We start from the raw sequence: 22,330 nt of genomic DNA, 5'->3' as shown, positions 1-22,330 counted from the left end.
AGAAACTGAGGCTCAGAGAGGCAGTCGCTGACCCAAAGTTGCCTAGCCATGAGGTGGAGAGTAAAAATTTGAATTCAGGGAACTGGAGAGAGTGCTTAGTGGTTAAGGCACTTGCCTACAAAGTCTAAGGACCCAGGTTCAATTCCCCAGAACCCATGCAAGCCAGATGCACAAAGTGGTAAATGCATCTGGAGTTCATTTGCAGTGGCTGAAGGCCCTGGTGCACTCTTTCCCCTCCCCACCCCATCTGCTTCTTTCTCTCTATCATTCTCTCAAATAAATAAATAAAATACTTTTTCCTAGTAATTCTCTTTTTTTCTCAGTTTTGATTAATATTTTCCATGATAAATAAAATATTTTTTAAAAATCTAAATTAATTAACTTTTAAAAAGAATTTCAGCTGGGCATGGTGGCATACACCTTTAATCCCAGCACTTGGGAGGCAGAGGTAGGATTGTCATGAGTTCGAGGCCACCCTGAGACTACATAGTGAATTCCAGGTCAGCCTGGGTCAGAGTGAGACCCTACCTTGAAAAAACAAAAAAGAAAAAACAAAAATAAAACAACACATGTCAAAAAAGATGATAATTTGAACTCATGACTGGAGAGATGGTTTAGTGGTTAAGGCACTTGCCAGCAAAGCCTAAGGGCCCAGGTTCAGTTCTTCAGTACCTACATAAGCCAGATGCATAGGGAGGCTCATGTGTCTGGACTTCATTTGCAGTGACCGAAGGCTCTGGCGTGTCTACTGTCTCTCTCTATTTGCCCCCACCAAATAATAAAATAAAAACAAACGCATTTAAAAAAAGAAGAAGAAGAAAGGGCTGGATAGATGGCTTAGCAGTTAAGGCATTTGCCTGCAAAGCCTAAGGACCTCAGTTCAATTCCCCAGGACCTTCATAAGCCAGATGTACAAGGTAGCCCATGTGTCTAGAGTTTGTTTGCAGTGGTGGGAGGCCTTGGCATGCCCATTCTCTTCCTTTCTTTCTCTCTGTCTCCCCTTCCTCTTTCTCTCTCAAATAAATTAATTTTTTAACAATTGAAAAAAGAAAGAATTTAGGTTGGAGAAATGGCTTAGCAGTTAAGCACTTGTCTATGAAGCCTAAAGACCCTGGTTCGAGGCTCGATTCCCTAGGACCCATGTTAGCCAGATGCACAAGGGGGCACATGCATCTGGAGAACCCAGGCCCAGGTGGTGTATGACTAGACACACCACAGCATGAGCTCCAAGTCCGTCTACATGAAATACTCTGCAGAAAGAGGTGTTTATGGATTTGTGCATGACTTGTGAAACTCAAAAGTGTTTTTAAAGTAGTTTTAAGACAGGGTATCATGTAGCCTAGGTTAGCTTCAAACTCACTATGTAGCTGGGGCTAATCCTATTGCCTCCACTTCCCCGGTGCTGGGAGATGGTTCAGCGGTTAAAGGCACTTACTGGCAAAGCCTGCTGGCCTGGATTTGACTCCCCATGATCCATGTAAAGTCAGTTGCACAAAGTGGCTCATGTGTCTGGAGTTTGTTTGAAGTGACAAAAGGTATTGGTGCACCCATACTGTCTCTCTCTTTGTATTTATAAATTTTCTTTCTTTTTATTTATTATTTTATTTTTGGTTTTTTGAGGTTTGGGTCTCACTCTATCCCAGGCTGATCTGAACTTCACTATGTAATCTCAGGGTGGCCTTGAAGTCACAGGCAAGCACCACCACACCCAGCACTTTTTGGTTTTCTGAGGTAGGGTCATGCTGTAGCCTAGGCTAACCTGGAATTCACTATGTAACCTCAGGTGGCCTTGAACTCATAGGGATCCTCTTACCTCTGCCTCCTAAGTGCTGGGATTAAAGGCGTATACCACCATACTCAGCAATAATATTTTTTAAATATTTATTTATTTATTTGAGAGAGAGAAAGAAAGAAAGAGAGAATGGGTACGCCAGGGCCTCTAGCCACTGCAAACAAACTCTAGATGCATGTGCCACCTTGTGCATCTGGCTTATCTGGGTTCTTAGGCTTCACAGGCAAGTGCCTTAACTGCTAAACCATCTCTTCAGCCAATAAATATTTTCAAAGTACATTTATTTATTTACGAAAGAGAAAAATGGGCAGGGAGGGAGAGAGAGAATGGGCATGCCAGGGACTCCCGACACAGTGTGCCCCCTTGTGCATCTGGCATACATGGATCCTGGGGACTCAAACCTGGGTCCTTTGGCTTTGCAGGCAAACGCCTTAACTGCTAAGCCATCTCTCCAGCCCTTAAAAGTATTTTTAAATTCACAAAATATCAGAAGAGAATTTAAATGATCATCCATAGGGACTGGCTAACTAAATTACAGCCTGTACATATGATGCCTCATTGTGTGCCATGCAAAGGAGTGAGGAATACTCTATAGACTGAAGTGGAACAATTCTTTTCTTTTTCAATTTATTTGCAAGCAGAGAGACAGAAAGACAGAGAGAGAGAGAGAGAGAATGAATGGGTGCACCAGAGCCTCTAGTCGTAAACGAACTACAGGTGCACGCGCCAGTTTGTGCATCTGGCCTTACATGGGTTCTGGGGAATAGAACCTGGGCCATTAGGCTTTGTAAGCAAGCACCTTAACTACTGAACAATCTCTCCATCCCTGGAACAATTCTTGAAATCGACTTTTATTTTTTTGAGGTAGGATCTCGCTCTAGTCCAGATTGACCTGGAATTCACTCTGTATTCTCAAGCTAGTCTCAAACTCCCAGCAATCCTCCTACCTCTGCCTCCCAAGTTTTGGGATTAAAGGCATGTGCCACCACGCCCGGCTTGAAATATTTTTAAATGAAAAAGCAAAGTGTTAAAATGTATGTATGTGTGTATGTGTACAATTGTCCATACTATAAAAAACTCATAGCAATTGTCATCACTGATAAATAAAGGTGATATCCTTTAGACCCATTCATATCTTTTGTAGTTAGTGCCATCAACATGTGTTTTCTTTTCATTCAGTCACTCATTAAATTTAAAAAGTCTCTTAAGTACAGGGTCCTAGAGCACACATACACTGTTCCACCAATGCTCACCAGTGCCACCCTTGCACCCATGTCCCCTGGCACAACTCAGGAGACTACGCACCAAGGCTTCATGGTCCAAGCTAGGGTGCTCCTCTGGAGTAAAGAGAACATAGGCCAAGGGATCATCTTGAATCCTGCCTCACAGAGCATCAAAGCCAACCTGAGTCGGGAGAATGAAGTGGTGAAGGACAGCGTGCGCCACCTCAGCCAGCAGCTGAAGAGCTATGAGAACCACTCGGACATCATGCTGAGCATAAAGAAGGAGCTGTCAAGTCTGGGCCTCCAGCTGCTACAGAGGGATGCGGCTGCTGCTCCAGCCATGGCCCCAGCTTCCAGCCCTGGCAGCAAGGCTCAGGTGAGGGCCTGCCTCTGACCACAGGGGCTCAGAGCCATAGGACAAGGCTGAAGATGGGCCGGGCAAGAGACTCTATGGAAGAAAGGGAGGGGGTCATCTTAGCACAGGCAAGCTGAGGTAGGCGTGTACATTCAGCCAAGCGGTCTGGCTGGGCTTCTAAAGTGGATGTTTGGCAATATTTTTTTCCAAGTTTTCAGAGAACCGCGATAAGTTTGAGGAGACTAGCCTCCCATGCTGTGATTGGGCCCCTGGGGGGTGGTTTACTGAAGAGTAAGTGGACAGTGCCTCAGAGACCCCTGTGGACTAGTATCAGTTCATCCATCCCTACCTAAGTGGGGAAGCCATGCAGCAAACACCCAGGCTTTTCATTTCCAAGCTCAGAGTGCAAAATGAGCAGAGTCACTGGTAGCAGATAACATGTCTTTGTGCACACTTGGGAGGATCCCCCCCGTAGGCAGACAAACTAAAAACCCTCTCACTGCATGGATAAATCAGGAAGAGCCACACCTCTGGGTGGACAACTTGGGTAAAGGCTCCTTCCTGTGATCGACATGTCAGGGCATATGACTCGGCAAGGGAAGTGTAGATAGGTTTCCAACCCCAGCCATTCCCCTCAGTCTGCCATGGGTGGGATACAACTATGACCTGGTATATTTGGCGAGTGGCAGGCGAATGGAGGTGCCATTTGTGAGGTTCTTCCCCTGAGCTTGACTTCCTCACAGACATTATAGGTCAGTCCCACAACCATTGATCATTGTTCACTTGGCACATGGGGACACATGGAGAGAGGTCAAAGGGAGCAAGCGTGTAGAGCTGGGGCCGCATGTGGGACTGCCGGGCCCCAGCCCTTCCTTCCCAGCTCACAGACCCCTGTGCTGACATCATCATAGTGGCACCACTGACTACAAGCAGAACCATCCAGACAAAATAAAGTGCAGAGGAAGCTTGACCTTGACCCAGAGCTGGCTGTGTGCTCTTTGCCGTGCCAGTTCTGCAGACATGAGTGAGTCCCGCTTTGGCAATGGCCCAGAAGGCGTCAGATGCTGTGCGGCCTGTCATATCTGCTGGAGCTCCTGTCTCACAATGGGTGGTGTCATGGGCCCTGTGTTCTTGTGCCAAGCCAGCCTCGGACGCATTACAATAGGAAGGGAAACTCACAAAACTCACACAGTGTTAGACGTAGCATGTCCTTAGGACAGCACTACCATCCATGGGACTGAAGGGTTTCTAAGCATTCTATGCTTTGGATGCTAACAACGGGAATGTACCTGGCACGGCAGGGTGAGTGGGTAACCCTGCAGAGGGGAACCCCTCCCCTGCCCGCAGACAAAGACTTATAAATGAAAACAGACAAGGCTGGGAAAAGTTCTTAGGGATCAGGCCAGTCTGTGAACCCCAGGGGAGGAGTGGATAGGAATTGGGAAGTGAGATCAGCGTCTAACCTGCCAGATGGGTTCCAAGCCAGCAAGCAAGGTGAAGAGCTGAGTAGGGAAAACAGTTGGGGATGTAGCCACTATGGGAGGGAAAGGAAAACTGGGATTTCATGAGCACCTAGGAGGAAGGGTAAAGAGTACCATGACCACCTCCAGCCCCCACATGCTGAGCTTCCAGGACTCCCCATGACATCCTGTCAAATGATCCTTGTCAATTCTAACCCCACCCCCACCCCCAGTCTGAGACCTCCCTTCTCTCCCAGGACACAGCTGGAGGGCAAGACAAGGAAACCAACAAATATGGCAACACACAGAAGGGCTTTGCAGACAAGGGCCTCCTGAGACCTAGTAAGGAGAAACTGCTGGAGGTGGAGAAGCTGAGGAAGGAGAGCAAGGGCAGACTGCCCCAGCCCACAGCCAAGCCCCGGACCCTGGCCCAGCAGCAGGCTGTGATCCGAGGTTTCACCTACTATAAAGCAGGCAGGCAAGAGGCCAGACGAGAGACACCCGAGGCCATGGCTGGTGAGTGGAGGGGGTGGGCCTGGCTGAGGGATGGCCCCCTTAGGGTCCCCTGCCCTCTCGGCAGTCAGACAGTCTCAGATCTCAGCTCTATCCATTGCCTACCTGTTCAGCGTCCTTTGATCAGTCACATGGCAGGGCTGAATACTCCACTTAGGGTTGTTGGAGATGAAATAGAGAGCAAACACAAGGGGAACTCTCACCCACTATTTATAACTGCCTCACCTTTGCTGGACTTTTCTTTCTTTTTTTTTTTTTTAATATATTTTATTTATTTATTTGTTTGAGAGAGAAAAAGAGGCAGAGACACAGAGAGAGAGAATGGATATACCAGGGCCTCCAGCCACTGCAAACGAACTACAGATGCATGTGCCCCCTTGTGCATCTGGCTTACATGGGTCCTAGAGAATTGAACTGGGATCCTTTGGCTTTTCAGGCAAGTTCCTTGACCACTAAGGCATCTCTCCAGCCCTGCTGGACCTTTCTCTGTTCACTCAACGATTTGTTAAGGTCTGCTATGTACCAAGTAAATAGAGAATGAGACAAATAGTTCCTGTCTCACAGAGCTCACAGTCTAGTGGGAAAACTCACACCCATGACCAGCAGAGATGGAAAAATATGGGACTTCTGGGAAGTGAGATGGGCCTTCGGGGTCCCTCTCACTTCCAGATGGACCTCTCTTTTTTTTTTTCATTTTTTTTTAATTTATTTATTTGAGAGCAACAGACACAGAGAGAAAGATAGATAGAGGAAGAGAGAGAGAATGGGCGCGCCAGGGCCTCCAGCCACTGCAAACGAACTCCAGACGCGTGCGCCCCCTTGTGCATCTGGCTAACGTGGGACCTAGGGAACTGAGCCTCGAACAGGGGTCCTTAGGCTTCACAGGCAAGCGCTTAAAAGCTAAGCCATCTCTCCAGCCCTGGACCTCTCTTTCTAGTGCCTCCACGTTTCATCTACCCAAAATAGAGCCAATGGGGGACTCTTAACAGGGCAATGCGGGAAATAGCTGTGAAATAAGAGACCAAAGTTCCAGAAGTTCCCCAAGTTTTGAATCCTCCTCACTGATTATAGTCATGATTCCCCTCAAGTTCCTCCCCCAGACATCTGCTCTCTTCTGATGTCCCTGAGGAGCGTCCCTAATCTCCTCCTCCTTCCCTGGTCCTCCTGACCACCGTGTCCAGTGAAGCACTCTGCGGGGCCCATGTCTAGGGCAGGGCGGGGAAGCCGTTAAGATCTGCGTCTTCTTCAAGACCTCCGCAGTGTGCCATGTGGTGGTGCACACCTGCCATCCTAGCACTCGGGGCTGACGCAGGAAGATCACCAGCTCCAGACTTGCCTGTACTACTACTGTGAGTTCAAGGCCAGGCTAGGCAACTTACTGACATTATTTTAAAATGCAAAGTAAAAAGTGGGCTGGGGGGCGGGGCCTTGAGAGATGACTTAGTGTTTACAATGCTTGCCAGCAAAGCCAAAGGACTCAGGTTTGATTCCCCATTACCCATGTAGAGCCAGGTGCACAAGGTGGTGTGTGCAGCTGAAGTTCATTTGCAGTGGCTAGAGGCTCTGGCAGGCCCTTTCTCCCTCCCTTCCTCCTTCCCTTCCTCCCCCCCCCACACACTCTCTCTCTCTCTCTCTCTCTCTCTCTCTCTCACATACACACACACACACACACAAAACCTGCCTCTCTCTTACATAAAAATCTCTAAAGGGTTATAAAGGGATATACCTCAGTGGTAGTGCCACAACTTGGGTCCTTTCCCTAACACAGGTAGGGGAAAAAAATCCTTTTGTTTCTTGGCCCCTCAGGGCTCAGCACACAACCCACCCACCCTTAGTCCTAGAGCAAGCTGCAGTCTTTGAGTCTTGGCAGCTCAGCCTGGCCACAGCACAGGGCCTCTGACCCCCAGCTGGGCCACTGCCCAGGCACAGCTGTGGGCATCTCAATTTGCCAACAAGGCCTGTGGGAACAAGCCTCCCTGCCCTGCTCTGGCAGACTGCCAAAGCCAAGCCCCCCTGGGGCTCCCCTGACCAAAGAGACATTGCTTGATCCCACTGGGTCTCAGGAACGAGGATGGGTGGGCTTTCCCATAGCAAGGCAAAAAGTAGCCCAGCAGGGAGAGAAAGGGAAGTAAAGTCATTGTCCTCAGGTGAAGGGGTCTCTATGCCATCCCCTAGCTGACCAGGCAGTCCCTGGAGCCATTATAATAATAGTAACACCATTCCTTTGACTCCAGTGACACAGTTATTTTATTTATTTATTTATTTATTTATTGTTTTTTTGAGGTAGGATCTTACTCTAGCTCAGGCTGACCTGGAATTCACTATGTAGTCTCCGTGGCCTCAAACTCACAGCAATCCTCCTACCTCTGCCTCCCAAGTGCTAGGAATAAAGGCATACACCAACACACCCTACTTACTTTTGTTTTTTTGAGATAGGGTCTTGCTCTAGCTCAGGCTGACCTGGAATTCACTATATAGTCTCAGGGTGGCCTCAGACTCATGGCGATCCTCCTACCTCTGCCTTCCAAGTTCTGAGATTAAAGGTGTGCACCATCCACCTGGCTGTACCAACATTTTATTTTTATGTTTTTATAAGTTTATTTTCTAGTTCTTTATTTTTTTTCTGATTTATTTTTATTTATTTATTTGAGACAGAGAGAGTGGGCACACCAGGGCCTCAAGCCACTGCAAACAAACTCCAGACGCATGCGCCACTTTGTGCATCTGGCTTACGTGGAGTCTAGAGAATCAAGCCTGGGTCCTTAGGCTTTGCAGGCAAGCGCCTTAACTGCTAAGCCCTCTCTTCAGCCCTATTTTTATTATTTTTTAATATATATATATATTTATTTATTTATTAAGAGAGAGAGAGATTGAGAGAGAGAGAGAATGGGCACACTAGGGTCTCCAGCCACTGCAAACGAACTCCAGATGCATGTTCCCCCTTGTGCATCTGGCTTAACATGGGGCCTGGAGAGTCGAGCCAGGATCCTTTGGCTTTGTAGGCAAACACCTTAACTGCTAAGCCATCTCTCCAGCCCTTATTTAAAAAAAAAAAAAAAAAAAAAAACATTTTATTTATGTATTTGCAAGCAGAGAGAGTGGAGAGAATGGACATGTAAGGGCCTCCAGCCAATACAAATGAACTCCAGATGCATGCCCCACTTTATGCATCTGGCTTTACATGGGTAGTGGGGAATCAAACTCAGGTTATTAGACTTTGCAGGCAAGTGCCTTAATCATTAAGCCATCTCTCCAGCCCTGTACCAACATTTTATATACATTGTCCTCAAGTCAACACAGTGGCCTCATGACACTTCTTTCTGAGTTGGAAGTTGAGGTCCACTAGACAAGGTCCTGGGTCTGATTTTATTTCATAAAAACTGACCTAGTAGGGGAGTGGTAGGGGCTTTTAACTCTCTCAGGGTCACGGGACATGAACTTGGCATCTTTTCTCCACAGACAATACCCTGAAAGGTACTTCTTGGCTGGAACAGCTGCCTCCCAAGGGGGAAGGCCGGACCTCTGCTCCTAATTCTGCCAAACAAGCTGAGGCCAGGCTGCAGACTACAGAGGAAGCTAACTTGGCCCCAGGCATCCACGCCACCACCACCACCACCACTGTCAGAACCAGCACAACCACCACCACCTCCTCCTCTACCACCACCCCAACTCCTACCACACCCCGGTCCACTGAACCACCTTTGCACCCAGAGGTCCCCAGCCAAGGTGAGTCGGCCTCCTATGGTTCTCAAGATAAGAAGGCTTTTAAACACTGCTATTTTGTTTGTTTGTTTGTTTGAGGTTGGGTCTCACTAGCCCAGGCTGGCCCAGAACTTGAAATCAACCTGCTTCAGCCTCCTGAGTGCTGGGATTACAAATGTGTACCACCATTCCCAGTTTGTGGGGTGCTGGGGATTGATCCTAGGGCTTCAAGTATGCTAGATAAACAGTATCAAATGAGCCACATCCTAGGTCCCAACTTTTACATTTTATGTATTTATTTTTTACTATTTTGTTTTATTTACTTCTTAGAGAGAATGGGTGTGCCAGAAACTCTAGCCACTATAAACAAACTCCAGATGCATGTGCTACCATATGCTTATGTGGGATTCTGGGTAATGGAACATGGTTCCTTAGGCTTAACAGGCAAGTACCTTAATTGCTAAGCCATCTCTCTAGCTTTTTATTTATTTTTATTTGTTTGTTTTGAGGTAGGATCTCACTCCAGCCCAGGCTGGTCTCAAACTAACACAGACTGTCCTACTACATCTTCCTGGGATTAAAGTGCAGAGATTTAAAGCATGTGCAACTGTGCCCAGCTTTGCTTTTACATTTTTTTTTTTCTTTTGAGGTAGGGTCTCACTATGGCCCAGGCTGACCTAGAATTCACTACAGAGTCTCAGGGTGGCCTCGAACTCACGGCGATCCTCCTACCTCTGCCTCCCGAGTGCTGGGATTAAAGGCGTGCGCCACCACGCCCAGCTCATCATAACTCTAAAATGTAAAAGCAAGCCGGGCTCATCATAACTCTAAAATGTAAAAGCAAGCCGGGCTCATCATAACTCTAAAATGTAAAAGCAAGCCGGGCTCATCATAACTCTAAAATGTAAAAGCAAGCCGGGCTCATCATAACTCTAAAATGTAAAAGCAAGCCGGGCGTGGTGGTGCACGCCTTTAATCCCTGCACTCGGGAGGCAGAGGTAGGAGGATCGCCGTGAGTTCGAGGCCACCCTGAGACTCTGTAGTGAATTCTAGGTCAGCCTGGGCCATAGTGAGACCCTACCTCAAAAAACCAAAAAATAAAAAATAAAAATAAAAAAAGAATTATGACAGGGCAGGGGGAGAAAGAAGAGATTTTGGGATAGAAGAGATGGCTTAGTGGCTAAGTGCTTGCCTGTGAAGCCTAAGGACCCCAGTTCAAGGCTTGATTTCCCAGGACCCACATGCAAATGCACAAGGGGACACATGTGTCTGGAGTTCATTTGCATTGACTGGAGACCCTGGTGCACCCATTCTCTCCCTCTCTCTCTCTGCATTTCTGTATCTGTCCCTCTCAAATAAATAAATAAAAATAAGTGTTAAAAAGAAGTTTATCATCTACAAAGCCTAAAATATTTATTCTGTTCCTTTATAGAAAAACTTTGCAGCCGGGCATGGTGGCGCATGCCTTTAATCCCAGCACTCAGGAGGCAGAGGTAGGAGGATTGCCATGAGTTCAAGGCCACCCTGAGACTCCATAGTGAATTCCAGGTCAGCCTGGGCTAGAGTGAAACCCTACCTCGAAAAAACAAAAAAAAGAAAAAAAAAAAAAAAAACTTTGCCAATATTTAAAGTAATTATAGTGCTGGAGAGATTGTTCAGTGGTTAAGGCACTTGCCCGCAAAGTCTAACAACCCTGGTTCAGTTCCCCAGTACTCACATAAAGCTAGATGCACAAAGTGGTACCTGCATCCTGAATTCAATTGCAGTGGCCAGAGGCCCTGGCACACCCATTCTCTCTTTCTCTTTCTCTCTCTCTCTCTCTCTGATTGCAAATAAATAAATAAAAATTAAAGTAATTATATAAAGCAGGTGCAATTTCAATAAATTATTTCTTGACCAGTCAACCCCATCATCAAATCTAGTAACTATAACCATTTCTTTGTGTTTTCCATCTAGTCTCTGTATGTTTTGTTTGTTTTTATTTAATGGTGCTGGAATTGAGCCTAGAGCCTCCAGTTACCACCAGTGAGCTACACCCACACTTCTCTCTGTGATTGATGTCACCCTGGTGACAGAGCCTTCAGAGCCGTCCCTGCTCCAGCCTGAGTGCTATTCATACCCTTGTGCTCCTCTTTCTAGAAGGAGTCCCCAGCAGTGTGGGCAACAGCTGCAGCTAATATGCATGCTTCATAGCACAGTTTCTAGTATCAAAAAACTGGAAATAACCTACGAAGCTGACATTGGGGATGTTAAGTAAAGGGCACAGCTGTCTGGTGGCCTGGCAGACCTAGAAATCACATCATTAAGAGGCTATTTAATGATGTGAGAAATTACTCAGTGAAAGGAGAAAACAGGATACGTAAAATTGTATTCAGAGGAATCATGGTTTTTGTTTTTCTTTTAAAGAATATACGTTTGACTATTCATGCAAAGAAGAAAGAAAAGGAAGGAAACACACCACATATTCAAAGTTTTCTTTATATAATGTAATTTATTTTAGGAGTTTTCTTATGAGGGAAGGATCTGTTATTAGTTGCTCCTGACTGGCTTGGTACTCACTATGTAGCCTAGGGTAGCCTTGAAGTATCAGAAATCTTCCTGGTTCAGCCTCTGGAGTGCTAAGATAACAAGCATGAACCATCAAGCCTAGCTGATTCTTTTTTTTTTTTAATTTTTATTAGCATTTTCCATGATTATAAAAAAATCCCATGGTAATTCCCTCCCTCCCCCCCCCCACTTTCCCCTTAGAAATTCCATTCTTTTTTTTTTTTTTTTTAATTTTATTTATTTGAGAGCGACAGAGACAGAGAGAAAGACAGATAGAGGGAGAGAGAGAGAATGGGCGCGCCAGGGCTTCCAGCCTCTGCAAACGAACTCCAGACGCGGGCGCCCCCTTGTGCATCTGGCTAACGTGGGACCTGGGGAACCAAGCCTCGAACTGGGGTCCTTAGGCTTCACAGGCGAGCGCTTAACCGCTAAGCCATTTCTCCAGCCCTAGAAATTCCATTCTTTTGTTTGCTTTTGTTTTTTGTTTTTTAAGGTAGGGTCTCACTCTAGCCAAGGCTGACCTGGAATTCACTATAGTATCTCAGGGTGGCCTCGAACTCATGATGATCCTCCTACCTCTGCCTCCCAAGTGCTGAGAATAAAGGTGTACACCATGCCCAGCTGATTTTTTTTTATATATAATATTTTAAAATTTTATTTATTTGAGAGATGTCAGAGAGAAAGAGAGAATTGGCATGCTAGGACCTATAGCCACTGAAAATGAACTCCAGATGCATGTGCCACCTGGATACTGGAGAAACCAAACCTGTAACCTTTGGCTTTGTAGGCAAGTGCCTTAACTGCTAAGCCATATCTCCAGCCTTGTTTCTTACTTCTATTGTAAATAACTTTTAGGCCATGGATATGACTTAGTGGTCGAGCACTTGCCTAACATATACAAGGCCCTGGGTCCGATTTTATTTCTTTTTTTTTTTTTTAATTTTTGTTTTTTGAAGCAGGGTCTCACTCTAGCCCAAGGTGACCTGGAATTCACTATGTAGTCTCAGTGTAGCCTCGAACTCATGGTGATCCTATGACCTCTGCCTCCAGAGTGCTGGAGACGTGCGTCACTATGCCCAGCTGATTTTTAATTTTTAATGGGCAAATAAAAACCATATATTTAGGGCCTAGGGAGATTGTTCAGTGGTTAAGGTGCTTGCCTGTAAAGCCTAATGGCCCAATATTCAGTTCCCCAGTACCCATGTAAAGCCAAATGCACAAAGTGGCATGTGTATCTGGAGTTTGTTTGCAGTGGCTAGAGGCCCTGGCACACCCACCCTCTCAAACTCACAGTGGTCCTCCTACGTCTGTCTCCTGAGTACTAGGATTAAAAGTGTGCACCACCACACCAGGCAACAATTTTCAAGTATACTGAAGTATGTTGAATTTACTCCTTCTGCCTCACTGCCAGGTTGAATCCTTTGACCACCAACTCCCAATCCCCAACCTCCTTTACTCAGCACTTTACTCCCTGTTTCTCTGAGTTGGCTTTCAATTATTTATTTATTTATTTATTTTGAGAGAGAGAAAGAGGCAGAGAGAGCAAGAGAGACTGGGCATGCCAGGGCCTTCAGCTCCTGCGAACAAATGTGCTACATTGTGTGCTTACATCACTGCATCTGGCTTACGTGAGACCTGGAGAATAGAACATGAGTTCTTAGGCTTTGCAGACAAGCACCTTAACCACTAAGCCATCTCTCCAGCCTGGGTGCTGGATTTTTTTTTTTTTTTTTTTCGAGGTAGGGTCTCACTGTGGCTCAGGCTGACCTGGAATTCACTCTGTAGTCTCAGCGTGGCCTCGAACTCACTGTGATCCTCCTATCTCTGCCTCCCGAGTGCTGGGATTAAAGGTGTGCGCCATCACGCCCAGCTTAGATACTGGATTTTAAATGGTATTTGTCTCTTCTGTCCCCTCTTTCTCACTGTCCTTTGCTTTCTCCAGTGATAAGGCATTGCTCTTCTGAGGGAAGGGAGAAAAAGTTGCCAACAAAACATCAGAAGGGGTTTAAGGTAGACACAGATCAAATTCCCAGAGCTTCTGCTCTGGTCAGAGCCTGTAGTGCTGTGTATTAATAAATAATCTTCTCTCGCTCCCTGCAGGCAAGGAGGCCAGCTGTGAAGGCACCCTCCGGGCTGTGGACCCTCCTGTAAGGCATCATAGCTATGGCCGTCATGAGGGGGCCTGGATGAAGGACCCCACAGCTCTAGATGACAGGATCTACGTTACCAACTACTACTATGGGAACAGCCTGGTGGAGTTTCGCAACCTGGAAAACTTCAAGCAAGGTATGGGATCCCTGGGAGGGGAAGGGGGCAGGGTGTGAGTGGCCTAGATAGAGACCTTCATGAGACTCCACCCTCCTGCCCCTTGTGATTTCCTGTGTCCAGCCTGGAGTAGCTCCAGGTAGTCTCCTGCCCACAGGAGGGGGCTGTCTAGGGTAACAATAGTGATTTTCCACTTGCTGAGTGCCTGGTATGTGTTCATTGCTAAGTGTTCGGATCTGTATCTTCCTAAGTTCACAAGGTTATCACCTTTTCTCCAGGGAAGGTGGCCCCAGGCCTTAGAAGAACTGCAGGTCTAGGCAGGGCCCACAATGGGGTTGTTAGCACAGGGAAGGGCAGATTTTTAGTTATCAGATCTGAGGCATGATGGAGAGAAGGGTCATTTAGATGTGGTCTGCCTTCTAAAAACCCACATTCCAAAGTGGGGGGCAAAGGCTTAAGAGGGCAGTGTTGGTAGAGCTTTGGTAGGGTTCCCTTACGGCTTTGAGGGAAATCTGCCTGGAGACCAGGGAATGTTTCCCACGAACACTGCTGAGCTGAGCCCTTGAAGAGGAATGAGAGGACAGCAGACAGAGGGAAGAGGGTAGGGAAGGCTTAGGAGATGTCTTAGTTGAATTCAGATCCTCAGGCCCCATGGAAAAGCTAGAAGCTACGGTATGCTTCTGTAATCCAAGTGTGCCTCCAGTGAGATGGCAGCTGGAAACAAGAGAATTTACTAGAAGCTTGTCAAGGGAGTGGTGAACCAAATAGGAGAGGAACAGCAAGGACCAACCCAAAAGTTGTCATCTGGCCTTTACACACATGCCATGGCACACTCAACTGTTGTAACACTTGCAAATACACACCAAAGAAATAAATAATCTTTAAAGGAAGGGATGGGTCTGGAGAGATGGTTCAGCAGTTAAAGGTGCTTTCTTGCAAAGCCTGACATCTTGGGTTTGAATCCCCAGTACCCACATAAAAGCAAAATGCACAAATTGGTGCATGCATCTATAGTTTACGATGGCAGGATATCCTGGCGTGCCCATACTCACTCTCTGTCTGCCTCTTTCTGTCTGTATCTCTCAAACAAACAAACAAACAAACAAATAAGGAAGGAAAAATGCTTTTTAAAAAGGGGGTGCTGGCTGGGCATGGCAGCACATGCCTTTAATCCCAGCACTTGGGAGGCTGAGGTAGGAGGATTGCTGTGAGTTCAAGGCCACCCTGAGACTACATAGTAAATTCCAGGTCAGCTTGGGCTAGAGGAAGACCCTACCTCGAAAAACCTTAAAAAGGGGGGGAGAGGGGATGCTGGAGAAGTGACTCAGCAGTTAAGACACTTGCCTGCAAAGTCTACCGACCCTAGTTCAATGCCCAGTATCCACATAAAGCCAGATGCACAAAGTGGCACATGTGTCTGGAGTTCATTTGCAGTGGCTAGAGGCCCCGACGTGGCCATTCTCTGTCTCTCTCCCTGTCTTTCTCTGCTTGCAAATAAATGAATAAATAAATAAAATTTTAATTTAATTTTATTTATTTGACAGAGAGACAGAGACAGATTGAGAGAGAGAAAGGAAGAATGGGTGTGCCAAGGCCTTTAGCCACTGTAAACAAACTCCAGACATATGTGCCACCTTGTGCATCTGGCTAATGTGGGTCCTGGGGAATTGAACTGGGTCCTTAGGCTTCACAGGCAAATGCCTTAACCGCTAAGCCATCCCTCCAGCCCATGAATAAATATAAATATTGAAAAAAGGAAGTGGAGAAAGGGAAGGGGGTGTTTCAGGCAGAAGGCTAAGCATGTGACAGATCATGGGGCAGCCTGGGGCAGGATAGCAAGGAAGTAGGCTGGGGTACACCTCATCAGCCATAGGAAAGGAACAGTTAATGTCCTTAATCTATCAGCTCAAATTTGGCCTGGTCTTTGCCTCAAGCAGCTCACAGACTGGTAGAGGGAGCCAAAGGGTTCTGGGATGGAGGAGGCCCTTCACCTCATCCTGGGGAAGTCACATTGACTAAGTGCTCTGAAAGACAATCAGTCTTCTCCTATGTAAACTGGGTGGGAAATGGCAGACCTGGCATGTGCAAGGCCCTGAGACCCAGTTCAGGGCTGGTCACCCTGCCTCTCGGTCCTAGCTGTATATGTCACAACTGGGGACACCAAGCTCAGAATTCACAGGCACATGGGTGGCATGATTACCTCCTTCATTCACTGTCGGGATGAATCAGATGATGGGCTCAAGTTTAGCCACAGTAGCACATTTTTTTGGTACCAAATGCTTGCTGGGCACATTGCGAGCCCTTGCTGATCTCCCTGGTTCTGATGTGACTGTCTGCCCTCCACGTGCAGGCCGCTGGAGTAACATGTACAAGCTACCCTATAACTGGATCGGCACAGGCCACGTGGTGTATCAGGGTGCCTTCTACTACAACCGTGCCTTCACCAAGAACATTATCAAATACGACCTGCGTCAGCGCTTTGTGGCCTCCTGGGCGCTTTTGCCCGACGTGGTGTACGAGGACACCACCCCTTGGAAGTGGCGCGGCCACTCAGACATCGACTTTGCAGTGGATGAGAGCGGCCTCTGGGTCATCTATCCAGCTGTAGACGAGCGCGATGAGGCCCAGCCCGAGGTGATCGTGCTGAGCCGCCTGGACCCGGGAGACCTCTCTGTGCACCGGGAGACCACGTGGAAGACGCGGCTGAGGCGGAACTCCTACGGGAACTGCTTCCTGGTGTGCGGCATCCTGTATGCCGTGGACACGTACAACCAGCACGAAGGCCAGGTGGCCTATGCCTTCGACACGCACACGGGCACTGATGCTCGCCCGCAGCTGCCCTTCCTGAACGAGCATGCCTACACCACCCAGATCGACTACAACCCCAAGGAGCGGGTGCTCTATGCCTGGGACAATGGCCACCAGCTGACCTACGCCCTCCACTTTGTGGTCTGAGTGGGGGAGCTACGCTTGCTCACCAGGGAGTTTAGCACTAGGGGAGTGACTTCCCCACAGTAACTCCTGCAGCTGATATTTATTGTGGTCCTGTGCTGTGTTGGCCACCAGGATAACATGCCCTCTCCCCTAGTAGGCGACACTTGCTTCAACTTGGGCTTTGCCTGCACTTACCCTTTGGATCCTCCCACAGCCTCCCTTGAACAAACGAGGCAAGTGAGGCCCAGAGATGGAATACCTTGCTTAAAGTCGGGCAGGCTGTTTTTACAAAAGCTCCATTTTACAGATGAGGAGACCTTGCCAAACTCTGCCCCACCTCTAGCCACCTCGCCTCATCCTTGGCTCCCTTCACTCCTCCCTTCCTAGGGTTCCTCAAAGCCTAAGAGGCACTTAGGGCCTATGCACTGGTGTTTTGCAACCCCATGTTCCTATTCTGGCTGAGCATTGGTGGCTCCGAGCTTAGAGCCTCTTGCCAGTGACCCTTTGTCTTGCCTTGGGTCAGCTCCCTGTCCATAGTGCCCCCCACCCACTCAGCTGCCACATTCCAGACCTCCACCGTCACAGCCGCCGAGCAGCAACCACACCCAGAAGCAAACACTGGCCGGCTGCATGGGCTCTCCTCTGTACTCCGCTCTTCACTCCTCACTCATTCCCCAGCAGTTGAGAAGGTGCAGGCAGCTCAGTTCTGGTAGGATGGGGCACTGTGATAAGGGTGCCCTACACCCCAGAAACACTGGCCTTGACCAAATACCGGGGTCCTTTCTTGCTAGGCTTTCAAAGCCACAGCCTACTCACACTCAGGGAAACATAAGGTCTATCAGGAACCAGGTCCTCCACCTAAAGCAGGGTAGTGGTGATTACAGGATGGAGCCTTGTTGGTCCAGACCTTGTCATTTAGTAGGCTGCCCCAATGGCCTGGGGCCTGAAGGACAGGTTAGAAGAGTTCCAGGGAGGCTTTAGGCCTTTAGTGTATGGAGGTCTGAGCACCAGGCTTTTTCTAGCTTCAAGATGTTGGGGCCAGAGTTGCCCCAGCTGTGGCCACACAGCTTAGCCTGGGACTGCTGATGGCTCCCAGAGAAAAAAAAGAGTCTTCAAGCCTCTCCCTATCTACTTTGGACATTATCGTTAGAGCTAGAAAGATGTTCTATAGCCCAACTCCCTGTTTCACCAAAGAAAACATAGTCTTAGAAAGATCTAGATGTGTCACAGTGTCACCCAGCTGGCAGAACATAGCTGACCCCCTTTGGAAGGGTCTTTTATCCTCCCAGATAGGAGGCAGCTCTGCCAGGAAAGACAATGGACCCTCACACCTGAGAACCACCCAGCACCTTTGAAGGTATCTGGCACTGCCTGCTACCCCACCCCTTCCTTGTGTCTGTGCCTTCCAGATCTGTGCCACAGAGCACCAGCTGCCCAATCAGCAGTGTAGAGAAACTCATTCTATGCAGACTTCATTTCTCCCGGGCATTGTCAGGTGATTTGTGTAAGCCTTAACTCACCCCTGAAGCAAAGGGGGACAATGACACCCAGTCAGGCCATGTCTGAGTCACAGTGGTGGCTACATCCAGCCTCCCCCACCCAGTTGACCATGGGCTCCTCTTCCAGCCTTTTTCTTGGGGTTAGGGGCGGGGGGGGGGGGGAGTGTCCAGCCTTTCCCTTGGTCCTGGGTGTGTGTTTTACAAGACTGTGTCATGTGATGTCACAGCCCAAACATGTGAGAAGGGCTCTGGCCACTCTTCTGCATCAGCCTGAGAAAAGGAAAATTAGAACAGGCTGGGTTTGAAAAAGAAACACGCAGTGTATTTTCCTGGGCCGGAGGGATGAGGCTAATCACAGCCCCTCGTCACTCAGTAGAACCCTTGTCGTCATGTCCCTGTGAATGTGTTGCATGGTGAGTATGGCTCTTGTCCACAATTATCTATGCTTGCACTGGGTCTCAGAGAAGACACTTGTCACATAGGCCATTGAGGGGAGAGAGATGGGTTTCAAAATCAGACTGGAACTGCCATCGTTGGCTGAGAACCACATGACGTCCCTTGTGCAGCCGACGGCTGTGCTGACTGATGAGGACGGTGAGGCAAAGGACTTGCCAGGGTCACGTGGCAGCTCAACAGGTGGCAGAGTCCAGGGCTCAGGGTTGCTCATACCATGCTCTTTGCCATCTGTGGGCCACTGTAGTGGCCACTCAAGAAATGCTGGTTGTTATTATCCAGCATGACCAGGGTAGGAGCTCCAAGAAGCACGTCTGGTGCTGGCTTGTACTGAGCCTTCCATGCCAAGCCAGGCAGTGGCCACTCGTAGTCATGTCTGGAACAAAGATGAGTGTAAGTTAACCGAGCAGAAGAAAATTCCAAGATGGATTACATTTGGATTTTTGTCCTGTTGGCAATGGGAAGCAGGAGAGGGGTTTTGCTATGAGAGCCGGTACATGCAAATTTGTAACCTCGAAAGAAAGCCCGTCCCTCATCAGCCATATGCAAACTTTCAATCCACCTTGGGCTTTATTACACTGGGCAACAGGTTTTTTTAAAGGAGGGAGAGCCTGGCCATATAGAAATCTAGAAAACGAAATGACTTCCTGTTTTCTAAACAACCCCATAAGCAAGGGGGCTTTGGTATTTGATTCCTCCCTAGGGATTTTCAGGCCTTAAATGGGGTGGAGAGCCCCCAAAGCTGTCAGTATCCCCTTCCCCCTTTACAGGTGAACCTCAAGTTCAGAGAGATGAGGAACCTCCTCAGCTCAGGCATCTAGCAGGTAGGGTCGAGATTTGAATGAGATTTGTTTTTTAATCAAAGCCCCTAGCTGCTAAGGTTCATTTTGTAACTAATCATGTTTTCTTGGTTTTCTCCATGGGAAGTTCACATCAAAAGTTTGAGGTTGTACAGAGTTAGACTGGCTTCACTCAAGCTTTCTGCTTGTATTTGTACCCTGGTTTGCTTTCATTCTATTGTATTTTATCTATTTTTGTAAGTTTCCACAATACCTTTTTTGTAACTTGGTGGTATATATAAAAATAAAACATAATTGAAAGCTTAATTCAAAAATCTTGACTAATGGGCTGGAGAGATGGCTTAGTGGTTAAGTGCTTGCCTATGAAGCCTAAGGACCCCAGTTCGAGGCTCAATTCCCCAGGACCCACATAAGCCAAATGCACAAGGTGGCACATGCGTCTGGAGTTCGTTTGCTGTGGCTGGAGGCCCTGATGCGCCCATTCTCTCACTCTCTCTCTCTGCCTCTTTCTCTTTGTCTGTCACTCAAATAAAATAAAATAAATCTTGACTAAACCAGGCATGGTGGCTCACGCCTTTAATCCCAGCAATTGAGAGGCAGAAGTAAGAGGATCACTGTTTGAGGCCACCCTGAGACACCAGGTCAGCCTGGGCTAGAGCAAGATGCTACCTCGAAAAAAAAAATCTTCTCTAAATGCTGTGGACTAGCACTGGGGGAATTCACTCAGTGGTTGAGTGATTACTTACCATGTACAAGGACCTGGGCTTTATCCCCAGCATTAAATAAAAATAAATAAATAGATGTTTTGGTCTGTATCCTTATAAGGCATACATTTAGTAACATGTTTGGTGTTGAGACAGGGTCTCTGTAGATCCACTTGGCCTTGAACTCCCTAATACCAAGGATGACTTTGAACTTCTAATCCTCCTACTTTTACCTACTTTGGGATTATAAGCATTTGCCACCACTCTTGGCTGAACAGTTACTCTATCAACTGAGTTACATCCTTAGTCCTTATTAACTTTTCAATATAGCATATCATGTAAACCAGGGTGACCCCCAGACTCATCATGCAATTGAGGATGGCCTTGAACTCCTGATCTTCCTGCCTATGCCTCTCAAGTAATAGGATTATAGGCATGAGCCGCTATGCCTTTAATAACTTTAAAAATAAAAAACACTTAGGGGCTGGGGAGACAGCTCAGTGTATAAAGTGTTTCCTGCACAACTCTTTAGTACCTGAGTTTGAGTCCCAGATCCCCCATAAATAGCTGGACAGAGTGAGTTCCAGGTCAGCTTGGGCTACAATGAGACCCTACCTCAAAAAGAGCCAAAAGAGAACTGGAGAGATGGCTTAGCAGTTAAGGTGCTTGCCTGCAAAGCCTAAGGACCTGTGTTCAACTCCCTAGGTCCCACTTAAGCCAGATGTACAAGGTACATGTACATCTGGAGTTTGATTCCAGTGGCCGGAGACCCTGGAGCACCAATTTTCTCTCACTTAAGAGACAGAAAGAAAGAACCAAAAGAGAAAAAAGAAAAAAAAAAAAACTGGAAGCTATAATCCTATAATCCCAGCGCCCCTACAATGAGAAGGGAGGCAGAGATAGAAGAATTTCCTGAGAGCTTGTGGAGCAGCAAACAATAAAAGACCCAGCCTCAAACAACATGGAAGGTGAGGACTGAGTGTTGTCTTCCGACCTCTACACATGCACATACATGCATACATACATACATACATACATACATTTAGAGCTGGGTGGTGCATGCATTCCAGAGGCTAAGGCAGGAAAATCTGGAGTCTTGAGGATAGCTTGGGCTATACAGAAAAATCTTACACCCTGAGATTGCATAGTGAATTCCAGGTCTGCCTGGGCTAGGATGAGACCCTGCCTCGAAAAGAAAAACAAAAATCCCTACCATTGCCTAGCACAATGGTACACACTTTTAATCCCAGCACTCACAAGGCAGAGGTAGAAGGCTCACTGTGAGGGGGAAGCCATCCTGAGACTACTTAGTGAATCCTAGGTCAGCCTGGGCTACAGTGAGACACTACCTTGAAAAACAAAAAACGACAAGAACAACAAAAAAGAACTACCTTGAATAAAACAAAAATGTCATCTGTTCTGAGAACTGGCCTTACTGCTCCATTGTCACTGGAAACCAGCTAACCAAAGTGATGAGCTAGTCAGAATCAGTTCAAACTAAACACTAGGGCCTTTTCTTGGGTAGGGTACAGAGTGACCAGGCCCTTGACTCTTCCCACTTCCTTATGCCAGTGCAGAAGAAACTACTGTATACCCTCACTCTGGGGTCAGAGATAGAGAGTAAATAGAGGCAAGAACAAAAGAAAATGCTTTCTTGAGGATGGAATATGATCTGGGGAGCAGCCTCGGATGGCCCTTAAACCACTCAGACAATCTTTCCATCATCTTTGCCAGTTACTCTTTCCCATCCCAGGATACTTTGCTGTTTCTTTCTTTTTTCTTATTTATTTATTTATTTTTGGGTTTTCGAGGCAGGGTCTCACTCTAGCTCAGACTGACCTGGGGGGAAGACCCGGGCAGACCTGGATCATTGAGTGTGCCTGCCCCAGCCCAGGACAGACCAGAGGCACCTTGGGAAAGAAATGTCCAGCAGCTTGCAGACAGACAGTCTTGTGAGCTCCTCTGTTTCTGCGATGATTTGCTAAAATCATGGTGAAATGTTGCTCAGCCATTAGATGTGCCTCTCGCTGTATGCCAAATTCCACGTTAAAAGGACTGACATTCCATGTATTCCCTACAGATG

At 47.4% G+C, this 22,330-nt stretch overlaps 1 protein-coding gene across 1 annotated transcript in view; it reads left to right on the top strand.

Moving 5' to 3' along the window:
• Olfml2a (olfactomedin like 2A) overlaps positions 1-19,849 on the top strand; it is a 46,640-nt gene extending 26,791 nt beyond the window's left edge. The window contains exons 4-8 of the mRNA XM_004662799.3: positions 3,182-3,391; positions 5,088-5,346; positions 8,803-9,069; positions 13,693-13,878; positions 16,208-19,849. Coding sequence (XP_004662856.2) covers positions 3,182-3,391; positions 5,088-5,346; positions 8,803-9,069; positions 13,693-13,878; positions 16,208-16,812 — 1,527 coding nt within the window. The 3' untranslated portion in view covers positions 16,813-19,849. The remainder of the gene's footprint in view (positions 1-3,181; positions 3,392-5,087; positions 5,347-8,802; positions 9,070-13,692; positions 13,879-16,207) is intronic.
• The last annotated feature ends 2,481 nt before the right edge of the window (positions 19,850-22,330 follow it).

This window comes from Jaculus jaculus, chromosome 1, assembly GCF_020740685.1.
Source record: "Jaculus jaculus isolate mJacJac1 chromosome 1, mJacJac1.mat.Y.cur, whole genome shotgun sequence".
In the NCBI taxonomy this organism is placed as follows: Eukaryota; Metazoa; Chordata; class Mammalia; order Rodentia; family Dipodidae; genus Jaculus; species Jaculus jaculus.
Note: the sequence above shows the minus strand (reverse complement) of the source record. Positions and strands in the feature narration are given on the sequence as shown.